Source organism: Rhinichthys klamathensis, unplaced genomic scaffold, assembly GCF_029890125.1.
Source record: "Rhinichthys klamathensis goyatoka isolate OS25496 unplaced genomic scaffold, OSU_Roscu_1.1 h1tg000040l_1, whole genome shotgun sequence".
NCBI classification, from domain to species: Eukaryota; Metazoa; Chordata; class Actinopteri; order Cypriniformes; family Leuciscidae; genus Rhinichthys; species Rhinichthys klamathensis.
The window spans coordinates 9,575,417-9,596,096 of record NW_026606587.1 but is presented as its reverse complement, the minus strand read 5'-3'; the positions used below and the strand labels follow the sequence as shown (position 1 = coordinate 9,596,096).

At 38.0% G+C, this 20,680-nt stretch overlaps 1 protein-coding gene across 9 annotated transcripts in view; it reads left to right on the top strand.

Annotated features, from left to right (window-relative positions):
• prdm16 (PR domain containing 16) overlaps positions 1–20,680 on the top strand; it is a 248,813-nt gene that overhangs the window by 205,100 nt on the left and 23,033 nt on the right. For all 9 annotated transcript variants that reach the window (XM_056246794.1, XM_056246791.1, XM_056246788.1 and 6 more), the window contains exon 4: positions 12,564–12,701. In XM_056246794.1, coding sequence (XP_056102769.1) covers positions 12,564–12,701 — 138 coding nt within the window. The remainder of the gene's footprint in view (positions 1–12,563; positions 12,702–20,680) is intronic.

Below are 20,680 nucleotides of genomic sequence, written 5' to 3'. Positions count from 1 at the left end.
GTCGCTGTGCATATACTGTACGTCTGTAATCGATCACGGTTCTGTCTCAGTCTCAGAGTGACAGTGGGACTATCGGAGCGCTCGTACTCTCAACAGTGGCAGTGAAGCACCGCCCCACTCTTTCGCCAATCACATCGCAGCCCAGATGTGTTTTTACGAGAGCGTCCGGCCAGCCAGCCAGGCTCACCCGCTTTTTAATTAACCAGAGCCTGCCCTCGCAAGATGAGGAGTCACAGAAATTATGATGGCGAAACACAAACCGCAGCTCGACATTCCCACATATGCGCATAGCGGCGGAATAGGGGGTTTTCCTAATAAATTTTACGACTCCTCACAGATTTACAAAGGTGTGTGTGTGTGTAATGGCTCTTATTATTCTACGTAATGGTACATCTGTGTTGTGTGTTCCATCCTTAATGACAGCACAGAGGGAAACAGGTAGTCAATTCTGAAAGTTTTGCCCTACGTACCCAAACAGTGAGCCAGTCACTGGGGTATTAGAGGGTGTCGGGTGTGTGTGAAGAAGACGGACTCTTGATATGTCCCTCCGGTGGTGGTTTTTGTAGCCCCGTCACCCAGGCTTTCCTACACACCACCTACAAACACCTGATTAAACCACAAACACTTCAGTGTGTGTGTGTAGAAGGAGGTATTCCAGATGCTGTTGCGTGTAACCAGTACAACAAAGAACAGAATTCATGCCCTTTTTGCTTATATTTTAAATGATTCATGAATTAAGATAAGCAAAGTCAATACATATTGAAAGTTGAGGTCAGTAAGTACCACGATTTACACAGATTTATGAAGCAGCACAACTGTTTCTACACTGACAATAACAAGAAATGTTTCTTGAGCAGCAAATCAGTATATTGGACTGAAGGATCATGTGACACTGAAGACTGGAATAATGCGGCTTAAATTTCTGCTTAGCGTTCACTGGAATAAATTATAATTTAAAATAAATTAAAATAGAAAACTATTACTTTAAATTGTAATAATATGTAACAAAAATGCTGTTTTTACATTTTTGATTCAATAAATATAGCCCGATGAGCATAAGAAACTGACTAAGATGAATCTATATTAACACAGCAGAAACTGAAGACAACAAATAAATAAAAACTAAATATTTGTAAAAAATAATAATAATAAATAAATAATAAGTATGCAGAAGATTTTGCAGAACCACTTTTGTGGTTTTTAACATATATTTCCATTCTGTTAACGGAATAATGGAAACTCTTTGTTGCGTATCATTTCTGTTTTGTGGTTTATTTTTGTTGTATTGGTTTCATTTTAGCTGTGATTTCTTTGTGCTGTGTTATGGCTAATATGTTGTCTTGTATTTTAGCTGTGCTGTGGCTCGTTTTCCATTTATTTGTGAACTGAGGGTTTTAAACTTTTCCTTGCATTGATAATTTTGTTGTGTCATGTCCCCCTGGGTCACTATACTAAATGTTATTGTGAAATGATTTTTCAAATAGCATGGATGAAAAATTCTGTATGAAACGTTCCGTAATTTCCTTTCCCACTGTAATTATTCTCCGAAATGAAAACTGTTTGGTTCAAGAAAGTCTCATTAAACAAATCTGGGCACATTTGGAGGAATTTCACGAACTTGTTTGACAGAAGGAAGCTGTTTTAGGCTTTCAATGACATTGCATTTACACGATAGAAGCCGTACGGCTGTAAGGGTTTGGCTCTGCATTGCATTGACAGCAAACATTCTTTTAGGACTTGCAGGCGTGTTTTGGACCGAGCCAGTGAGGTAAAGTCATTGCTCATCGGGCGTTGTGATATAGTCACAAAGTACACGCTGATGAGCAGAGCTGCTGGTGTCTGTCTGAACCGTACGGGCGCTTTGTGGTTGCAGACTGACTTTTATTAATACATGTCTGGGACTGATTTTAGAGAGAGAGGGTAGAATGACGGGAGAGATCTGGCAACACAAGCACATTTAGATGCACATCCAACCAAGTCCAGTGAAGTTAATAAAATAGGATTAATGGGATTTTCTCTCTATCCCTCTGAAATGTACGGTTTGGGTCGGACCCTCTCTCCAGGTTCTTGTCCATCAGAACAGTAGGGAAAGGAGACAGCACACTTAAAGGTCTTTGGTTTCACAAAAAAAGTCAATTCTGTCATCATTTACTCACCCTCAAGTTGTTCCAAACCAGTATGAATTTCTATCTTGCTGAACACAAAAGACGATATTTTGGGGTAATATGGGTAACCAAACTGTTGATGGGCCCCACTGACTTTCATAGTATTTTTTTTTTTTTTTTTTTTAATACGCTAGAAATCAATTGGGCCCATCAACTGTTTGGTTACCCATATTACCCCAAAATATCGTCTTTTGTTTTTAGCAGAAGAAAGAAACTCATACAAGTTTGGAACAACTTGAGGATGAGTAAGTGATGACAAAATGTTCTATCCCTTTAACTATGAGGGATTTGTCCATCGGGAAACACACAAACACACATCTTCATCCTATAAGCGTTCTCACTGCCCTATTATCTTACTATGACCACAAATTGAGTGAGACTTCCTCTTTAATAATGTTTCTTCTCTGTCTGTCTGTCAATCTGTTGATGGCTGTTGTTCTGTCTCACCTCATTGGCAGCCCAGACTACGCTGTTGACTTTGATGCTAACGTTGCCATTGGTGTGTGTGGCGTGCGTCTGGAGGCAGCTTGAAAGAGTTAGGAGGTGTATGGCTGCGCGAGTGTGTGTGTGTGACGTGGAGTAATGACTTCTGGCACTGTAATGAAGGCAGCAGGATATCCTGTGTCAGGGTTGCAGGTTAGCCCTGGCTAGATAAGGTATAATGAATGGACATGAGTGTGTGTGTATATGTGTCTGTCTGTCTGGGCGAGGGCTGGAGGGGGCCGCGCCAATGTCAAGAAACTGCCATGTGTATAAATATAACCCACTGGCCCTCTGAAATGGTAGAAAAGTGCAAATTATCCAGCCTGAGGCACAACTTTAAAGACAATATGGAATAAAATTGAGCTTTTTTAACACGTTCTTGGTCTTGTTGCTCATGATTCATCAGCGAATGTATTTTAAGGGATGTAGTCAAAATGTAAATGTAATTGTTGTATGCTTGGGCGTTACCAGGGAAATGGTAGGGTGTTCTGGCTGGTTGCTAGGGAGTTTCTTTCTAGCTCGAGTCAAAAGAACCCACTACTAGTGATATTCTGGTCTATATTGTTCTTGTCCCTCCATATATGGGATTTTTTCATTCGTTTTCCCATCTTCCTTCTGGAATCACAATTGCAATCATTTTTGGTAATTAAATAAAAGCTGGACAAAAATCTATTAACAATATATACAATAAATATATACAATTTGGCAACTAACTGAAATAAATTAGTTCTAATTGAAGTCAAATTACTGTTTCATTTACTATATTACTAAAATTACTAAAACTATAACTGATATAAAAACTAATTAAAGCTGTATATAAATAAACAAAAAAATTAAAATGACAAAAGCACATAACAAAATTACTAAAACTAAATTTAAAATGAATACTGAAAATATACAATTAAAAGTGAATTCTAAATATTAATAAATACTATAATAGCATATAATTTATTGAATTGTATCTAAAATTCTGATGGATAACATTTGCAATAGTAAAACATTCACTCTGTGATGCATCATTTTACATTAGTTAAATGCATTCTAAAGTGTTCTAAATGTGCTCCATGCCTTTCAACCTATGAAAAATCCATAAGGAAAAAGAATAAAAAATAAAGGAAAAATAGTCACAGAAAAACCATGTACAATCCCGGTTTCATATTGCATCATGTGACTCTGCATTACCTTACACACCGCGTTGATTTTTTCCCCCCACTCAGCATAAAAAAAGTGTCTGTTGTACGAGGTGTGCTTCTCCTCTGATCCGTGGCCAGTTTTGGATTCCAGACGTAATGTGTGCGATAAGAATCTGATTATGGGAAACTGATCCTGGATCTGACTTTAATGAACTCTAACCAGAGCTGTTAATTACAGCACAGGGACACATGTTTAAGTCGGAGGTCAGCTGATGGAGTGTGAGTGTGAAGGAAGAGGATGTGTTTGACCTTTCTTCTGTCTCCACGGGCCCCGTACATGACTGCCCTCTAGCTGCCATCTCTACTGCCTTCTCTGCTTCTGTTTCACCACCAAAGGTTCACCTGGCAGAAGATAAAACAGCAAAAATAACCCTAAGACTTGCATCATATCATAGAGAATCTCTATTGTAGAGACTTTTGGTGGGCTGTTTTTTCTTGGCTCAGTAAGAAACCACCTAGCAACCATCTAAAACACCCTAACAACCACATATAGCATCACAATAAACAACGCTCAACACATAACCTATTAACTGCCTGGGAACCACACTCAGATTTTCTTCACCCTGTAAAGCCTGACATATTTTTTTTTTTTTTTTTTTTTTTTAATGGAACAGTTAACCTTTACACAAAATATTTTTCATGTGTTTTTTGTTGAGTATCGTATTTGGTACATCATGCTTTTATTGCTCATATAGCAGGATGAGGCTCAAAAAATAGAGGAGGGGGAAACAAACTGAGCAAAAAAAAAAAGCAGTAAGATGACAAAAAGTAAGATGAAATTATCTTTAATAACAATAGCACTACTTACATAAATTCTATATAATTATCAGTTGTCGCTATAAATCTCCCCCAATGATACATTTTGGTAGGATGAAATTTAAATACTTTGATTGTGGGGGACAAAATATATAATGCAATGCACTGATGATTGAGATGATTGAACAAAGAAACTACAAAGAAACATTCCTCAAAATCCTGATGTATCATATACTCCCAATTTAACATAATTTTCCTGAAAAATTATAATCAGGTAAACCATTAAGTCCAGTAAGTCCATTACTGTGGCACACAGACCCACAAAACACCACCACAACAGTGATTAATGTCGGCTTTCCATGTTTCATGGGGACTTTCCATAGGCATAATGATTTTTATACTGTACAAACTGTATATTCTCTCCGCAGAAAACTTTCAGAATTTTTTACATTTTTCCAAAAACATCATTCTGTATGATTTATAAGCTTTTCTCTTCATGCGGACCAAATAAATGTCACCACAAGGTCAAAAATGAATGGTATTACTATCTTTGTTGGGGACATTTGGTCCCCTCAATGTAGGGTTTATCAGGACCACAGACACACACACACACACACACACACTTCCCCAGGATATGAGCACAGAGAGTGTGTATGCTTGTTCTTGTGTCACTGCATTAGCCATTGTGTTGGGCCGCTCTCTACAGAGGTGTCAGCTAAGCCTTCCTGTTTTACACAATGAGGGTGACAAGCACCGAGAATTCTCCCAGCGTCCCTCATTTCTGAAGTGCTCAAGCCTGAATGAGGACAGACACCTCCTGAGACGTTTGGGGCGGCTTTGCACTTACGAAATCTTAGGTCTAATTATCAATACATTAAAAAAAAAGAATTTCAAATGAAAGCCTAATAAAATTTCATATTTAAATAGAATAGAATATAAACACAGATTAGATCAATTTGATATCAATGCGCCAACATATTTGAAATCCCATCCACAGTTAGGCTAATGGAATATTAGATTTGAGAAAAATATTTCAAAATTGTTTTAGTGAATTTTGAGTAAATTAAATCTTTTAATTTTGAGAGAAGTCTCTTATCCTCACTAAAGCTGCATTTATTTTTATTACAAAATACATTAAAACAGTATAATTTTGAAATACTATTACAATTTATATAATAATACAAAATAAATTATATATATACACTCACCGGCCACTTTATTAGGTACCCCATGCTAGTAACGGGTTGGACCCCCTTTTGCCTTCAGAACTGCCTCAATTCTTCGTGGCATAGATTCAACAAGGTGCTGGAAGCATTCCTCAGGGAGTTTGGTCCATATTGACATGATGGCATCACACAGTTGCCGCAGATTTGTCGGCTGCACATCCATGATGCGAATCTCCCATTCCACCACATCCCAAAGATGCTCTATTGGGTTGAGATCTGGTGACTGTGGAGGCCATTTTAGTACAGTGAACTCATTGTCATGTTCAAGAAACCAATTTGAAATGATTAGAGCTTTGTGACATGGTGGAAGTAGCCATCAGAGGATGGGTACATGGTGGCCATAAAGGGATGGACATGGTCAGAAACAATGCTCAGGTAGGCCGTGGCATTTAAACGATGCCCAATTGGCACTAAGGGGCCTAAAGTGTGCCAGGAAAACACCCCCCACACCATTACACCACCACCACCAGCCTGCACAGTGGTAACAAGGCATGATGGTTCCATGTTCTCATTCTGTTTACGCCAAATTCTGACTCTAACATCTGAATGTCTCAACAGAAATCGAGACTCATCAGACCAGGCAACATTTTTCCAGTCTTCAACTGTTCAATTTTGGTGAGCTCTTGCAAATTGTAGCCTCTTTTTCCTATTTGTAGTGGAGATGAGTGGTACCCGGTGGAGTCTTCTGCTGTTGTAGCCCATCCGCCTCAAGGTTGTGCGTGTTGTGGCTTCACAAATGCTTTGCTGCATACCTCGGTTGTAACGAGTGGTTATTTCAGTCACTGTTGCCCTTCTATCAGCTCGAACCAGTCTGGCCATTCTCCTCTGACCTCTGGCATCAACAAGGCATTTCCGCCCACAGAACTGCCGCTCACTGGATGTTTTTTCTTTTTCGGACCATTCTCTGTAAACCCTAGAGATGGTTGTGCGTGAAAATCCCAGTAGATTAGCAGTTTCTGAAATACTCAGACCAGCCCTTCTGGCACCAACAATCATGCCACGTTCAAAGTCACTCAAATCAACTTTCTTCCCCATACTGATGCTCGGTTTGAACTGCAGGAGATTGTCTTGACCATGTCTACATGCCTAAATGCACTGAGTTGCCGCCATGTGATTGGCTGCTTAGAAATTAAGTGTTAACGAGCAGTTGGACAGGTGTACCTAATAAAGTGGCCGGTGAGTGTATATATATATATATATATATAATTAATAAATAAAATAAATCTGACCCCAAACCTTTGAATATTGAAAGTTGGTGTCTTAATGCCATCGTTTCAATATCAATATTGAATGTGAAAAAAGTCAAACTTCTCACTGTGGTTTATGTTAGAAAACCACCACATGGTCAAGTAAGAACATTACACATACACACACCCCCCTACAAACTCTCACACACCCTGCTTCACATAAATACAAACACAGGTGAGAGATAAGAACTTTCAACACAATGTGTGTTTCTTCTCGGCAGTGCACACACAACACCTAATCAACGAAACACTTCACAAGAACCCTCACACTGAAATGAATGCTTTGACCCACTTCTACGGTTTTTCGACTTTCTTTTAGCACCACAACAAGAAGCACAACATGTTTTCAGACCTTTATTACTATGAATAATGTGTGAATACTTTGTGTTTGCGGGCCCCGGTTATATACGGCTTCGGAAATGGTGTTTGCTGGCGTTGTAAAATATTGATATGTTACAGGTACATGTAGGCCTGACTGCAGGTGACGTTTTATGAGATGTTCACTTTGCACACTACATCAGTCATGCAGGTTGAGGAGCTGTATGCCGTAAAGGTGGACAGCATGTGTGTGTGTGTGTGTGTGTGCAGCTGCCGGTTTAAAAGGGTTTGCAGGGGAATTTCCCTCTTTTCCCTTTGTGAGAAACAAAAGTGTTCAATTCAGGGTCTGTCTTATCATATATCCTGTCGGGCTTCTGTACGGAGGGAGGAAATCTCACACACACATCCATTAAAACTAGGGAGGAATTCACCAAGAATGAATTTAGCCCGCTGATAGCATTGTTTTTGATTCACTAAAGGAATTATGCAAATCAGGTGACACCACAAACACACAAACCGTCTTTGCTGGACTCACAAATACCCTTTATACATGTCGGTTGTGAAGGATGCAGCAAACCAATGTGATCGGGTGTGTTTTGCAGGCAAAACTTCACTGCAATCTACACACATGAAGTGTGTTTGACTGGTTCACACATCCAGATCATCAGCGGTAATACTCTTCCCCATCATTTGATGAATTACTGCTGCCATGATCATTAGAAAATGTACACAAAACATTTATTTTAAAATGAATTTCAGGCAAACGCATTGAACACAATATGCGATAGGCTGCATTTGCATAGAAAGGAGACATATTTGAACAGAACAGAACTGAAGTAGACAACGCAGTGCTATTTTAGCACATTTTGTACCTGATTGAGATGGATTGCTGGGAGAATAAGATGCTTTGCACTTAAATTGCTCTGAAAAAAGGAATTTGCTCCCGCTTTTGGATTTGAGAGCTTGACAGGTGACACCAAAATCCTGTCATCATTTACTCACCCTCATGCCGTTCCGAAGAGGTATGACTTTTTTTCTTCTGTGGAACATTTTTTGTCGGTTTGTTCCCAATATTCTTCAGAAATATCTGTTGTTTTGGAATATGAGGGACACAAACCAAAACATAAGAAATGAATGAAAAAATTGGCAGCAGTGAAACAGTCTTCACAATATGATTATAAATATAACTAGATGATCCACTTTCAAAGCCACTGTAAAATATTGATGCACATCAGTTGCTTGGAAACTATAAGCAACCGTAACAAATGGCATCAAAAACTAAAGTCAACAACAAAAGTGTCTGCGCTCATCATTTGGTTGGGTGTGTATGTGTACCTGAAACCAGGTTATAGTTAAGTTTCTGTCTATTTCATTGTTTTTCTCTGTCTTTGATTAGCTCCATATCAAGGTCAGAGGTCATCTCACTCTCCCAGTCTCACCATGCATTCTTTCCTTTCACTCTTTCTGTTCTTCTTCAGCTACAAGACTAACTAAAATCACGTTATATTACTCGCTCGTGCCCGGTTTAGCCTGTGAAGGTGTCGACGTTTTAGAAATACGGCTTGGCTCAAGCTGTTTAGCACACTTATTCTTCACCTTGTGGCACAAACACTCCCAGTGGCACATGTGTGTGTGTGTGTGTGTGTGTGTGTGTTTTTGTACCAGCTCGTCTGCAAAGGCAGTTCCTCACACCTGATGGGAGTAATTGGGCTCTTAAAACGGCACAGAGGGGCTCCTTAACCCCAAAGCAGACTCGAGAGCCGTCCCTCTGGTATTTGACCCTTCAAACTTTTGGGAAAGCAGAGAAAGAGAGAGAAAATGGGCCTGAAACTTAGAAGGGAGAGTGAGATAAGAGGAAAAAACCTTACCTGATTCCTGGATTTGAATGTATCATGTCACGTCTGTATGCTTGTATTGTACAGAGCTTAACTGATTAGAATGGGAGAGATAAGTTTAGTCGCTTGCAGTGTGCAGTGTTGGTTCATTAAGGTGTGGTTACTTACATTCACCATTTCACAGGCAAAATCCAGTCATTTCAATAGGAATCTGCACAATGCGGAGTTTCACGTGAGGGAAAAGTAGCTTTTTTTCACGGATTTGCTGTGTTGACCAACAGAAAGCTGCTTGGTTTGATAGTGACTTCTGTGTGAGCGGTGCTTCATACATCGCTATTGACAGTGGACAGTCAAGTCAAGTCGCCTTTATTTATATAGCGCTTTATACAATACAGATTGTTTCAAAGCAGATTTAATGCGAACAGAGTTCACTCCGGCTGTAAAGCAGCTCTATTGTTCAGCTGAAGTCAGTTCACTGTTGATTTTGTACGTTATAAAGGTCATCAAATATTAAATTACTTCATTTCATCTATAAAGCAGTTTTCCAGCAAGGTGTGACTATGACATCAGTTAGGTTGGGTCGGTGCGGTTGCCTGAATGTTGCTATGCGGTTGCTAGGGTGTGATTTAGGGTATAGATATCCTTTCAAGCAAGTCTGATTTACCTATTTAGCCTGTTCTGTCTTCCACCATGTGCAAATCATTTGATCATATTTAGTCTGAAAACTAAAAGCACACCTCTCCTCAGAAAGCCACGGCCAATTTAAGTTATCATTAGTTTGTCGCACATGCCAAAGTTGAATACTTAGGGTTAGAGGTTTGTTCAAATGCCATAATAATAGTAGTTCTTGCCTTAGCAAAGGCCACTAATAAATATATAGGTGATGTTTCTCTTATTACGATGTGTGTAAATCACTGTTGCACCTGGAGAACCAGTGTTTGCAAACCCTTTTACAGCCCCAATCCCTCCTCAAAGTAACCTGTTTCTCATGAGCGATACCTGTAGTTAGTTTGTTAAGACAGATGAGTTCACCTTCACATGAATATGTGTATTTGTGAATGAATTGCTTGTGTTCACTGTGCAGTATTGTTCCTATTAACTATTTCAGTGACATATATTTGCATATTTGCGTCGTCTTGGGTATCATTTCAGCTCTCCAAAACAACATACATAAGTCAAGTCAAGTCAAGTCATCTTCATTTATATAGCGCTTTTAACAATGAATTGTTTCAAAGCAGCTTTACAGAGAAACATATAATTTAAGGTAACATAAAAAAATATCAATGATTTTTATATCTAGATGACGAGACATTTGCGTTTTAAAAAAAATACTTTTACATTTTCCATTTTTGTCTGGGATACTGTACCATTTTGCAACTCATTTATCTTGATTTAAATTCTTGTTCATTTGTGGATGTTGGAAATGTGTACATTGGTGAATTATTCTTAAAGTCTTGTTCAGTTTTGAGTATTTGACCGCAGTACACGTGAACATGTCCCTTTCCAGCTTCAACAAACTTCACACGTGCATCTTGCTCTCTCACACCCAACACAACTTCTGAAATTTTAAAAGTCAGTCATTTGTCATGTACATGAAGAAATCAGCATTATAAGACATTGTAATACTTCCCCATTCATAGGTCTCCATTTGAAGATTATATTGTTTTAACACATGATCAACAACAATGCATTATCCTTGTTTAAAACTTTGATTGTATGTCTGAACATTTGTATGTGTTTGAACCTCTCAAACAAATACACACACATTGATAACACTTTTCTGGGAGTCTATACGCATAATACCCTATAATGCCATTCATGATGCTTTATGATTAGAAAGCCATTAATTATGCTTTTAAACGCCTTTTCATAAATAATGCAATAACATTTCAATACTGTCAACATTAACATTTTAGTTTTTTTTTTTTTTTATAAATATATACGGGAAAGTATATAAATAAATATATAAGGGAAAGTAACATATAAATTAATTTTGTGACTGGTAACCATTTGTAATTAACTTTTGCCTTTACTAATTCCTTTAAAAAGTCCTAAAATATAAGTATTTCATGTGGCCTCCCAATTAATATGGGCTCACTAATTTTTAAACAAATTAGTAAACATTGTGTTTAAAACCGTTTTCAATAAGTATGTCAATTTTCTAAAATATAGCTCATGTTTACCAGCCACTTACTTATGAACGGTTACACCTTAACAAGCATTCCTACCTGGAAAATGTGCATTCTACCTTTTAGAAATAAAACAACACCACAAAATGAAATATTTAATTGCTAAATTATTTGAACTGACTATGAAACTCATTTGTCTTGATTAAAATCCGTATAGATGTTCCAAATACAGCCCACTGTGAGTGTTAATGTGCTGGAATATAATCACTCTGGAGTTCAGGGCTAACATGGGCCCAGAGACAGATTTATTAGCACGGATTCACGCCACTTGTGCGGATATTCCGTTTCTGTCTTAATCGCTCACGGCACACTTGATATTTGGTTTCAACTTCATAGAGCTGAAGCAAACATTTATACAGAGTTTCTGTTTTCAAAGAGAGACTCCACAGCTTTCAGTGGCATTTCTCACTTTTGCTGGGTAATATATCAACAAAAGAGCGCCGTAAATCTCACGAGAGAACAGCGTCCACTCTCCTTCCGGTCATTTCCTGACATCCTGTCTCACTTTGCCTCTCTCAATCCCTCCATCTCTCTCTCTCCGTTTCCCTTGACAAGTAACCAGACACCTCAAACTCTACTTCCCTAGTAGTGTCAGGTTAACCAAAGTTAATCAACATGAGCCTCTGAGGCTTCACACAGCATTGAAGACGTCTTCAATGTTTAAATCCCCCCTTTCGATGTATAACAATGTGAGCAGAGAGGAAAAAGTAGATTTGATTCTTGTAAACTACAGATAAAGTAAATATCTTTTGGTTGCACGTAATTTCAATAGTCCACTTTAGACATTCTACTTGTTAACTGACAGTCAATATTAGTAGCCTAATATCTGCTAACAATTTATTTTTATGGTCCCCCAACAGACATTTTACTGACTATAAGCAACTCTGCAACTACATATCAACTTATTCTACTAACCCGAACCCTAACAGTCTACCACAGTCTCTAAGGAGAGTTAGTTGACATGTAGTTGCAAAGTTAGTAGAGTGTCTAAAGTGGACAATCGAAATAAAGTATAACCTCATGTTTGACTAGCTGCTCCTTTATATGACGTCTGTTATATATTACATCACTTATCCTCGTAGTAGTCACTGTCTGCAGATATGTTTTAATGACAGCACCCTTTAAAATGCATTGTGTTTCTCTATCTCCAGGTAATGGACAACATGGGCAATGTGAAGTTCTGTCTGGATGGGGCTCTGGAGGCCAGTGGGAGTTGGCTCAAATATGTGCGCACAGCCCCGTCCCATGAAGAGCACAACCTGGCCATGTGCCACATCAGCGAAGACCAGGTGAGCTGAGAGTAAACATTCGTTTATGTCACGTCTCTTCTCTGTCATCTCCACTGTCTGATTGGTCGTCTACTCCCTCAAGCTGTTGTATAGGCTGTTTCTGGTGAGCAATGCACAATGCCAAAAGTGAATTTTCCTTCGTTAATTGTATTTGTTAATTCACTAGTTATTGAAATAATTATGACAATTATGTTATTTTTTAGATCATTTTGGCAATTTAGATTATTTTAAGTAATATGATCTGAGAGGTCATGCCGTGACCATATATATTTAAAATACAGCTCAACCAAGCGCCTTGTTTTCATAAAATTGTTACTTTGTAATAAAAATGTTATTGTCATTAAAAATGTTTTATTAAACAAAATTGTTAAAAGCCACCCAGAAGATATAGTCCTGACATTTTTTTTTTTAATTTACATTTACAAATTTACAAAAACAAATTCAAATAAATGTTTTCTATTCATCAAAGAAACAAGTATCACGATTGCTACAAAAAATTAAGTAGCACAACTGTTTTCAACATTGGTAATAATAACAAAGGTTTCTTGAGGACCAAATCAGCATATTAGAATGATTTCTGAAGGATCATGTGAACTAAAGAAATCAGTAATGACAATGAAAATTCAGCTTTGCATCACAGGAATAAATTACATTTTAAAATAATTTAAAAATAGAAAACAGTTATTTACAATAATAATAGTTCACAATATTACTATTTTTACTGTATTTTTAATCAAATAAATGCAGCATTTTGGGAAAAGAAACTTTTAAAAAAAAAATCGGTAACACTTTATTTTGATGGTCCCTTTTGAATATTCTGTTTGGCCATAAGTAACTTTGCAACACCATGTCAACTAACTCTCAGTAGAGTATTAGTAGACTGTCTGATTAATATCTGCTAACACTTTATTTTGATGCTCCACAGCAGACATTCCACTGACTATAAGTAACTCTGAAACTACATGTCAATTTATTCTTCTAACTCTAACCCTACCAGTCTACTAATAAACACTCTAACTAGAGTTAGTAGACATGTAGGTGCAACGTTACTTATAGTCAACAGAATGTGTTAAAGGTGCTCTAAGCGATGTCACAACATTTTTTGTCACATACAGCAAACATCTCCTCACTAACCGCTGACTGCCTGTCCCCTGAACACACTGTAAAGAAACGCGATCTCTGTAGACATCCCAGGCTCCACAAACAGCAACAAAAGCAAACTGCGGCGACCCGCTCCCCGAAACATAACAAACTGTTCCAGCCAATGACCGACAAGAAGGGTTTGGGGGGTTAGTGTGCGGATGAGGAGGAGGGAGGGTCTAGCTAGCCTCCGTTTTGTTTGACAATGGATCGAACGTCAACAAGAAGTGACGTCACCCAGGATCGCTTAGAGAACCTTTAAAGGGAGCATTGAAATAAAGTGAAACCAAAAAATCCTATTAAACCTAAAGTTTTGAACGGTTGTGTATTTTAGTATGTCTAACGTTGAATTGACCAATCAGCATCCAAGGCCGAGACGATGCATTTATAAATCCGTTTATGATGTAAATGTCTAATAATACCATCTCAGCACAACAATGCTTCTACAGTGAACGCGTCAAGTCTAAAATCGCAGCAGAGCGTTTACTGCAGTCATAAATGTACACAGGTTGTTAATATGTATTGCAGGAGCACTGTTTGATCACATGCTTATTTTGGTAGTTGTTATTGAAATACAGGAATCATATAATAGGATGGGGTACCTACAGTCTAGTATCAGTTTGAGCCGTTTTTAAGAGTATATCAGAAAATCCCCATCATGAGCCTTTATGATGAGCATCCTGTGAGATGCTTGAAGAGACAGCGAGCACGTTACTGTCAGGGAGATGTGGACAGGACCCGCTGCTGTCAAGATGTCACCACTTAGACAATAGATCAAAACAGCCTATTGTTTGATGAAGGCTGTTCCCACTCTTTTTCAGAGGAAGTGACTCAGAAGTAATTTACAAGAATCACGTACAACGCGAGTTTGGACACTCCTGAATCTTGTAATCCACTGTCTTCAATTATTTGCTTCCTTTGAAAAGACGAGCAGTTGTCTGTTTGAGATAAGATATCTGATCTCTCATAAAGCCGGAGATCTCATAACAGGCTCGTTGTCTAGCCGGAAAGATCGCTGTGTGTTTACTGTACGGAGGGCTTTGTTCAGTCAAATCCTACCAGGAATTGTGCTGATGCAACTGCTGCGGAGGTCTTAATCTGATCATGAAGCTCTTGTGTAGTTGTTGTTGAGTGTGGATTGTTTCCTTTGCTTACATGATATCTAACTGATTAAGTGAGGGGTCCTTGGTGGTTGCCTTATCTAGCTTATATTGCTCACTTTCTTGTTTAAAGGGACAGTTCAACCAAAAATGCTAATGCGATCACCCTCTTGTCATTACAAACCTGTATGAATTTATTTATTTCCTCAATAGGCAGAATGTCCTAGCTGCTCTTTTCCATACACCGAAAAAGACTGTGGATGAGACTGTGAAGCTTCATAAATTACTAAAAAAAACCACCATAAACAGCAGGTTCTCACTGCCAACTCGTCACATATTGACGCTTGGTCGGGACCCCTCGGAGTCACTTTTTAATGCACCCTTTTAGCACCGTTCGTCATGTCACAGGGTACTCCATTGCTTTCAGTTGTTTGCCTTGTGCGTCAAATCAAGACGCATTTCATTCTTTGCATTTGTAAAAGTAGAAATGATTTTATAAATATTTACACTTTTATATTCTGGAGCAAATAACCCCGCTCCTACCCTAAACCTACCCACTTCTTAACAATATAAAACACGTAACAGGTGAATAACACAAATACTATAACATTTCAAGTCTTCTGAAGCCATACAATATTTTTATGTGAAGAACAGAGTGGACCTTTTTAATCTCTAATAATCCTTCTCCGTGAACGCACGCAGTCATATCTCATTCATAAGATACACGCTGCGTCCAAAATCAAATACTTCCCTGCTATATAGAATGTGAAAACCAGCACGCCAAAAGAGTAGTATGTCTAAATACATAGTATTCGAAAAGTTCCCAGATGACCTGCTACTTCTGGCGAGACTCTGAAGTGTGCATACGATGGACACTTTACTGTCCCATTAGGCCACGGGAGAGGATTTATGAATGGAGGCGAGTAAGTGCGGATTACATTCATACTACACATATCCGTACTATGTAGAACGTACTTTTTTAATGGTCGCAAAGTAAGTTCAAATTCAAATGTACCTACTCAGACAGTATTCGATTTCGGACCTCGTTTGGCCTCGGAATTGTAATCGTATATTTGTACTTTTTGAATAAAGTGTGCCTGTAGTTGTATCTGCCCGTTATATACTGTGTTTTATGTTATATAATACACAAATGGGTAGGTTTAGGGGTGGGGTTTGGTTACGTGTTCAAACGGGTCTAAAGTAAATCAAATAAATGTAAATAAAATCATACTTGCTGATTAAATTGAGAATCACACCCCAACATGTCATAATGGCAAAATTATAACCCAATACATAATTTCATCATGACATCCCCATGTCAAAAAAAGGTTTTTAACATCGTTAAAAAGTGAAGCTGAGGGGTTCTGACCTAGTGTCAATAGGTGACAAGTTGGGAGTGAGAAAGTGTAACAATGTCTCAACCACTTGTGTGCTATACTCCAAATCTTCTGAAGTCATTTGATAGCTTTGTGTGAGGAGGAAATCCAAAACTTAAGTCTTATACAAATTCAAATCCACTATCCCATAAACTAACATTTTTCCAATAACGTTAACAGAACGGTCATTCAAAGTTATCGGGTGTTTACACTTTGAACGCTCAGAAATACCGTTTTAATGGGAACATTAGCAAAACGTTCGTAGAACATTGGCTGTGTCCGAAATCTCCACTCAAACCACTACTCCCTAACCCCTATGTAGGGGGTAGGGAGTAGAGCACTATATAGTGAGCTCACCAGCATAATAGAAACACCACTTTCGGACACTACTCGATCGTCTCTCGGCGCCGTTGATTAAACGCGCCATCATCTGTCAGCTGGTGCCGAGCCAGCTCTGGGCTAAATAGATTTTTTTATATATAAATAGCTACATTACATTATATTGAGCTTATTTCTCCAAAATTGTAAAATTAAAAGTCATTTCTGGCCGTTTCTGTTATAATGCGTTACTCCACGCGTGATTATAACTTATAAACATAAATAAAATTAATACACATATTTCATATATTTTCATTTTCGCGCCACACCGTTTTCTCTTGCCTGTCGACATTAGAAAAAAAAAAAAAAAACAGATCCACGTTATCAAATATCTTGCTCATAATACTCTTAATAAAACAGCTTTTAGACTCTGTGGAGATGCCACTCAATATTTATCTTTGTTTGTTCTCGTGATTCAGAAGATTTTGTGGATTAGCAAAAGAAACAGGATTTCTAGACACAGAAAACGACGTGCTGTTCCTGCTACGCTAGCGAGACGTCGTCAAAGTGTAAGTTAAAGATGAAGATGATGCTGATAGGTCTTTTACGATCAGCGCAATGCATGATGGTATAGGGCTTGGGTTAGTGACCATCGGTTGTACACTACTTTTCAAAATGCATTCTGGGATACATTGAGTGGACTATATAGGGTATAATAATAATCACTATACATTCGGACAGCCCTACAAAATGGCGAGCTCACTATATAGTCCACTATATAGTGAGTAGTGGGAGATTTCGGACACAGCCACATTTGTGTTAGCTGGGGGTAACTTAAATCTCACTTGTGGTGTTAGACATTCAAATGTGGCACCTCGAGATTCAATGAAGCACGAAATTTAATGATGTGTGTTTATGCCAAACCTAACACAATGTTTCTTGATGCTTGACGATGAGAACATGGGTGAGATTTTAGAGCCAGGACATTCTGCCTCACTCCTTTTGCGTTCCATGAAAGAAAGTCATAGGGGTTGGAACGCATGAGGGTGAGTAAATGATGACAGCATTTTCATTTTTGGCGGAATTGTTCCTTTAAGTGTGCCATTTTAGATCATATGCATAAGTGGATCTGTTTCCTTGTTATTATTCTGCCACTTTTAGGCTGTTTGTCTCCCTTCAAACAAGCTGATTGACTCGTGGAATAAGCTTTTGTCTCTTGACTAACAGGGGCAACTAGTGTGGCCATCGTAGTTTTAGACGCTGACACATAAAACACAAGGCTAACAAACAGGGGAGGACAGGAGGAGAGGAGGGACAACCTCTGAGACTGACAACCACCAATTGACTTCAACTACATAACCCAATCATTAAAGTCATTTGACTTCAATGAGCGGCCACCGCTGGGCCCACAGGAGAATAATATCTCCAGCTAAAATCGCCCCACTAAATACATGCTTTCTATTTACTTTCTCCTACTTTGGTTGTGCTCCCTTTTCTTATCTTTTGTACACGTTTTTGCCAGTCTTACGGACAACGGCCTATTATTTATTCAGAACGGCGACACAATGCAAAAATGCATAATTCATTGAACTTTGTACTTTGCTGTTCTATTTGAGCATGCACAATGCATGAGCCGTATGGAAATATGCACACGCCCAGCAAATTCTGATGTGCCTGTAACCTTTTAAAATCAACCTGGATCATTTATTTACTTGTTTACGCGTTTGTCTTTTGTGTTCGGGCCCCTGAAAACACGACTCGACTGTGTAGTGGTGCACTTCGCAATTTTAGGCCTTACTTTTTAATGTGTTTTTTCCCTCTTTTTTAATGCTATGGCTGTCATTTGAGGTGTGAATGGTTCTAAATAGCAGTTTTGTGCTGTAGCAGAGCCAGGGTGTTAGTTACAACACTTTGTTTTAAGAAAAGATTATTTTGTTGTGTTATTATAAAGAGTGCAAAATGAACTCTGAAGGTGAGAAGAACCAATCAAAAAAGTGCCAATTTAAATCAGATTTTTACAAAGATGTGTAGGTTTGTATTTAAAGATGTTCTTGCGTAAAAGTGTGTATTTTTTAGGAATGCTTTGGATCACATAATCTGATGTCATCTACTTGCGCTGAGAAAGTGTAATCCGGTTTTCGGAGCAAACTAGGCGCTCTGAGACAATAGGCATAAAGCTGGTGGACGTATTCTGGCTTTCGCACAATGGCGTGGTCCATTCAGCAAGACTGTTGACCTCTGACCCCCCCTCCCTCATCTCTCAAGATGCACTTAAACTGTTTGTCAGAAACACTGAAGTGCACAGCCAGATCTGCCATGCCATAGCCTTCTGTTTCTGAAGGGCTGAGGAGACGCGCGCGCACACACACACACACGTTGGGTTTCCATGTTTTATGGGGATTTTCCATAGATATACCGGTTTTTATACTGTACAAACTGTATATTCTATCCCCCTACACTAACCCTACCCCTAAACACAACCCTCACAGAAAACTTTCTGCATTTTTACATTTTCACAAAAACAAATTCATGAGCTGTTTGCATCAAAAAATGACCCTACAAGGTCAAAGATTTCTGGTATTACTATCTTTGTGGGGACACTTGGTCCCCACAACGTAAGGTTTACCAGCAGACACACACACACACACAAACATTCAACAAATATAAGATGGCTAAATTATTTATTTTGGTCAGAATTGAAAAATCAATCTTATTTATGACATTGTTTTTGACAAATTTTCATGGTAAAAATCATTATTATATATATATATATATATATATATATAAATAACATAAACTTACTGTGCATGTATGTAACACTTTCATAATTTTCAAACAAGCTGAAATTGTCTGCATTCAATTACTTATTAGCTACTGACTGATAAATGCAATATAATTTATGTATGTTTGCTAGAGAGGAACTTGTAAAAATAATTCCCTGACGTCTAGTCGTGCAGTTTAGTTTTTATAAGGTTTTGGCATTTGATCAAAGAGTTGAGATAGGATGAACTAAGATAGGATGAACTTTGTTCTGATCTTGTCTTAGTGAATCATGTCAGAATCAGAATTAGATTTTGAATGGCAGGCGAACATGCACACCCAAACAAAAGTTGTTTTTACATTTGTGTTTCCTTATATATTCACATCAGTGTGTGTCCGCTTGCACTTATATGAATGTGTGTGTGTGTGTGTGTGTGACAGACAGGGGATTATTGTCACCTAAGTGATGGATGATGCATCGGCCCCCAGCACTTGAAAGCATTGTGAGGGGGTCAAGATGGCCCTCTCAGTGCTGTCAGATCCTGAAAAGATTTACTGTAGAGACAGCTTAGCCCCATCATAATAGATTGCTTTAGGGGTGAAAGGAAGGCATTCCACCCACAGCAATGACAACTAGCCGGACTACAGCACAATCTGACATCCAAATTTATCTTTTAGACCAATGCAAGTTTCAGTCTGATACTTTTTATGTCACGTGTGATGTAATTATTTTATATATGTAATTCCAACGATTACATGATTTATTCTTTTAGTTATTTGTTGATTCATTGACGTTAACAATCTATATTTGAAATGGCCTAAAAACAACCGTTATAACGGTAGCCTAAATAGATCAAATCCGATGCACGAATTATAATTTCAGTTGAAATAATCAGTCGTTGAATTTCTTCAATGTGTAAACCACCTATAAATCAATATAAGCAACAAACTCTCCTCTGAAAATATGCGATGATTATATTTAGTTAATTCGTTGATCAAAACGGAATCATGCAGATCTTAATAATAAAAAACTAAAGTTGTAGGCTATTAATTATAATTATACATATAATAATATTATTGCATGAAATAATATAGGCAATGAATGCTTTATTGGCGTTTTTGGATGAAATTATTGCATTTAGGCTATTATTATTATTATTTATATTTAAAAAAAATTGAATAATTGGAGAACAGTAACCCGCAAAAAAACGCTATTGCAATGTATTATCAATTATAAATAGGCTACACAGCCACGTAATGGTTATTCATGAATAGAATATTCAAG